Genomic DNA, 3,777 nt, shown 5'->3' on the forward strand with positions numbered 1-3,777 from the left:
GCATTCATCCCAATGGGCTGGGAAGGCTGGGATGTTTTGGGGGATTGCTGGCATACCCCTGACATAGAAGTCTGCTGTCCACACACCATGAGGCCTTGGCCAGCCCAGTACTTGGGCAGTACTGCCACTGCCACCAAGACTCTGGAGCAGTGCAGCTGTTACAACCAGCCTTTGACTCCCAGTGGGACACCACAGAGAGGCAGAGTCCTCTCTATCACTCCTGATCACTCCTGCCACACTCCCCATGACAGGATGGGTGCCACAGTCAGATGGATGCTGGTGGTGAGAAAAGCTGGTCCCAGTCCCTTTGTGTCCTGCCACTCTTCAGGACAGGGACACTGCATGGGTGGTGGCCTGGCCCCTCTCCATCTCCTCCAGCTCATACTCCTCAGCATCAGAGAGGGGCAGCCCGTTGGTGCCAGGCACTTGCTCGCACTCGGTGCTGCGGGTGGTGGTGCGGGTGACGCTGTGCGAGTATTTCCGTGACCACGTCGGGCGGTGGCCAGGGCGGCACATCACCTCCTTGAACATCTCCCGGAAGCGAGTGGACATCAGGTTGTAGAGGATGGGATTGGCAGCTGAGCTCAGGTAGAAGAAGACACCTGAGATGATGTGGACGTATTGGAACATGTGGAGCATGTTGCTGGTCCAGGTGGAGACAAAACTCCAGACAAGGCGGTCGGTGTGGAAGGGAGCCCAGCAGATCCCAAACACCACCACCAGCACAACTGTGGGGAGATGAGGAGTCAATGTTACTGGGGAGACAGGGCTTACCTTCCCACAGAGACATCCAGTCCCTGGCCAAGCACTGCCCCATTTCAGCTTTGGCAATACTGAAGAACACCCAAAAAAGCATGAGAGAAAGGAAGAGAGAGAGGAAAGGTCCCCCCAAGTGCCTTCTGGACTTGCTATGGACTGGCTGGAAGGTCTGGACAGGATCTCCCTCCCTCCATCTCCTGCCAGAGCTGCTCTAGGCACTCCTGTGCCATGCATCACCACTCCTCATAGGCAGGCAGCTGGCCCCTGCCACAGCCCTGGAGCTGTGCAGCACAGCTCAGGGACTCCTATTGGCCACCTTCACTGGCAAAGTCCAAGGAGCAAGAGCTATTTGCAACCTTTCCTTGCGCTCTGGTTTTGGACTGTTTTTTTATAACCCAGCTCTGCTGATGGAAAAGAAAGGAGGTGATGTATAGGTAGTCCTGGGATCCCCTTGCCATACCCTTGCCACGATGCGTTCCCATAACATGCAGAGACAGGTCCCACTTTGTCTCTCTTCCAGTCCTGGTGCCAGGGGAAGCGAAGTTACCACTTGTCTGGGGCACAGCAGAGAAGCAGCCCTGGCCCTGCCATTGGACTGGGCTGGGCAACCTGCCACTGTTGTCATGGAACCAGGAGCATGTGGAGGTCAGAGTGCAGGGGAGAGATGGCTATCCAAGGGCAGCCAGCTCCCACTTCTGGGAAGGGGGCCAGAGGCTGTAGGGACAGTGCTGGGGAGCAAGAGTGAAGAGCAGTGGGACAGAGAATGCTCCATTTCATCCTTGAGTCATTGGCCTGGGACATTTTCAGAGGCTGTGGGGCTGGACACAAATGGTCCCTCTCTGGGAAATACCACCACTGCCACCAGCATGCAAGGTCTGGGCTGGGGGACAGGGAGAAGGCTTCTCCATCTCAACCCACCTCCTTACCCTTTCTCTCCCAGCACTTTCCTTGAGGAGGGGAGGTCTCGCAGCTGGGAGGGAGCTGGCATGAGCAATCCTCACTGCTGGACCAGAACCACCAGACATCTGCCTCTGACACCCCACGAGCCAGATCCACAGCCTTCCCCTGGGATGACCCAGCCTCAGTGCTCTGGACTGTCCATGCCTCAGTTTCCCCCCAGCACGCTCCCAAGATAGTCTTGGGAGATACTCCCTGGCTCTGCTATCCCCAGCATTGACTCACACAGCATCTTTGTGACCTGCCTCCTCTTGACTTTCTTCTGCCCCTGGGTGCTGTGGCAGTTGCGGCTGCTGCCGGACTTGGCTCCCAAGGCTTCCAGCATCTTTTCTTTCTTGAGCTGCAGGCCAATAAGCAGGTAGAGGATGCTGATGGTCCCCATGGGCAGGAAGAAGAAGATGATGGTGGTGATCTGGATGATGAGATTGTAGGTCAAGCGTGGCTTCACAAGGGTGCAGATCTCCGAATCAGGCACCCACCCCCGGCCTGGCACATAGAGAGGCTGCAGCCCATGGAGGCTGGTGTTGGGAATGGAGCAGATGACTGACAAGACCCAGATGGTGATAATGACCCTCTTGGCATGGTTCCTGGTCACCACATACTTGGCTTTGAGTGGGTGCACCACAGCAATGTAGCGCTCCACACTCAGGGCCGTGACATTGAGGATGGAGGCAAAACAGACAGCCTCGAAGAGCAGTGTCTTGAAATAGCAGCCACTGGCACCCAGCAGGAAGGGGTAGTTGCTCCACATGTCATAGAGCTCCAGTGGCATTCCCAGCAGCAGCACCAGCAGGTCAGACACAGCCAGGCTGAACAGGTAGTAGTTGGTGGGTGTCCTCATGAACCGGTGCCGGAGGATGACGATGCAGGTGAGTGTGTTGCCCACAGCCCCCACCAAGAAGATCAGCAGGTAGATGACACAGACTGGGACAAAGAAGTTGGACCGTCGAGGTCCCAGGTACTTATCCCTCAGCTGCTCCTCTGTCAGGTTGGCATCCTTGGGATCGAACAAGGTCTCTGGGTGAGTCCTGTTGCTGAGATCAGAGCTGATGGGCTCCACAGGAAAGTCTTGCTGGGGCAGGGGGAACTCAGGACTGGAGCAGTTGGCATAGGGATTCATGGCTGAGGAGAGATGGGAAGGTTTGCAGGATGCTTTTCCAACTACTCTGCTCCCTCTGTCCCTCTCCCCTTTGGTGCCAGGGTGCCACTGATCACCATGGCTCTGCACCCTCACACCCATCCTGCCCCAGCCACAGCCTTTCCTTTGGGAAACCACACAAAATCTCCTCCTAACCTCCCTCTAGGGTTCCAAACTGCTCCTTGCCCTATTTCTCATCCACAAACACTAGCAGCTCCCCGACCCACTTAAGCCCCTTTGCTCCACCATCAGGGAAATGTCAGCAGGGCTGTCCCCTTTCCCTGCTCCCGAAGCAGAGCAGGATACAGCCCCAAAGCCAACCCCAAAAATCACTCCTGGCTCCAATTCTAACAGCTGCACAGAGGGGCTGGCAGAGCAACAATAAAACAACCAGAGGGAAAATTGATTTTCCAACTTGAGAAGGACTTACGGCTTGTTGGAAAGCTCCAGATGAAGGCTGAGATCCCACCACCCCTGCGCCGGACAGGGTCAGGCTGCGAAGGGAGTGTGGGAGGGGATGGAGACTTCACTGCCTTAAGAGGCAGGCTACAGAAATCCTGCCGCTGCTCTCCGCGCGGGGCTCAGCTCGGAGAAACCGCCTATCCTTATCCACCTTCTCCTTCTTGTCCACTGTGAGCGGAGAGGCTGGCGGGTGAGCCGGGGGTGTGCCGAGGGCTTCCTTTCGCACCGCTGGCCAAGCAAATCCCGGTGCCCCCTATCCCTGGCTCCTCTTCTGCAAAGTAGCACTGCCGGAAAGATGCTCTTTAGAGAGAGAGGAAATAACGTTAAAGTAATAAACTCCATTGACTCCGGGAGTCCCAGGGGAGGGCGGCACAGGCGTCTCCAGCCCCACCAGCAGCGCTCGCCCCGCCGGCATTTGTCATTTGCGTGGCTTCGGTGGTGAGTAAAGCATCGCCCAGCCC

The 3,777-nt window shown here is 56.8% G+C and overlaps 1 protein-coding gene across 1 annotated transcript; it reads right to left on the bottom strand.

Annotated features, from left to right (window-relative positions):
* Positions 1 to 324: 324 nt before the first annotated feature.
* Positions 325 to 2,836, bottom strand: NMUR1 (neuromedin U receptor 1). Its single transcript, XM_009084464.1, has 2 exons — positions 1,942 to 2,836; positions 325 to 728 (listed from the first exon to the last, which is right to left on the bottom strand). Exons 1-2 carry the CDS (start codon positions 2,834 to 2,836, stop codon positions 325 to 327), a joined length of 1,299 nt encoding a protein of 432 aa, XP_009082712.1.
* Positions 2,837 to 3,777: the final 941 nt, after the last annotated feature.

This window comes from Acanthisitta chloris, unplaced genomic scaffold (genome assembly GCF_000695815.1).
Source record: "Acanthisitta chloris isolate BGI_N310 unplaced genomic scaffold, ASM69581v1 scaffold21051, whole genome shotgun sequence".
Lineage (NCBI taxonomy): Eukaryota > Metazoa > Chordata > Aves > Passeriformes > Acanthisittidae > Acanthisitta > Acanthisitta chloris.

Bases quoted from the DNA above. Each gene is read 5' to 3' on its own strand.
- NMUR1 (XM_009084464.1), bottom strand. From the start codon at position 2,836: ATGAATCCCTATGCCAACTGCTCCAGTCCTGAGTTCCCCCTGCCCCAG. The intron at 729-1,941 runs GTGAGTCAATGC...ATCTCCCCACAG, and splicing joins GCAGGTCACAAAGATGCTGT to TTGTGCTGGTGGTGGTGTTT.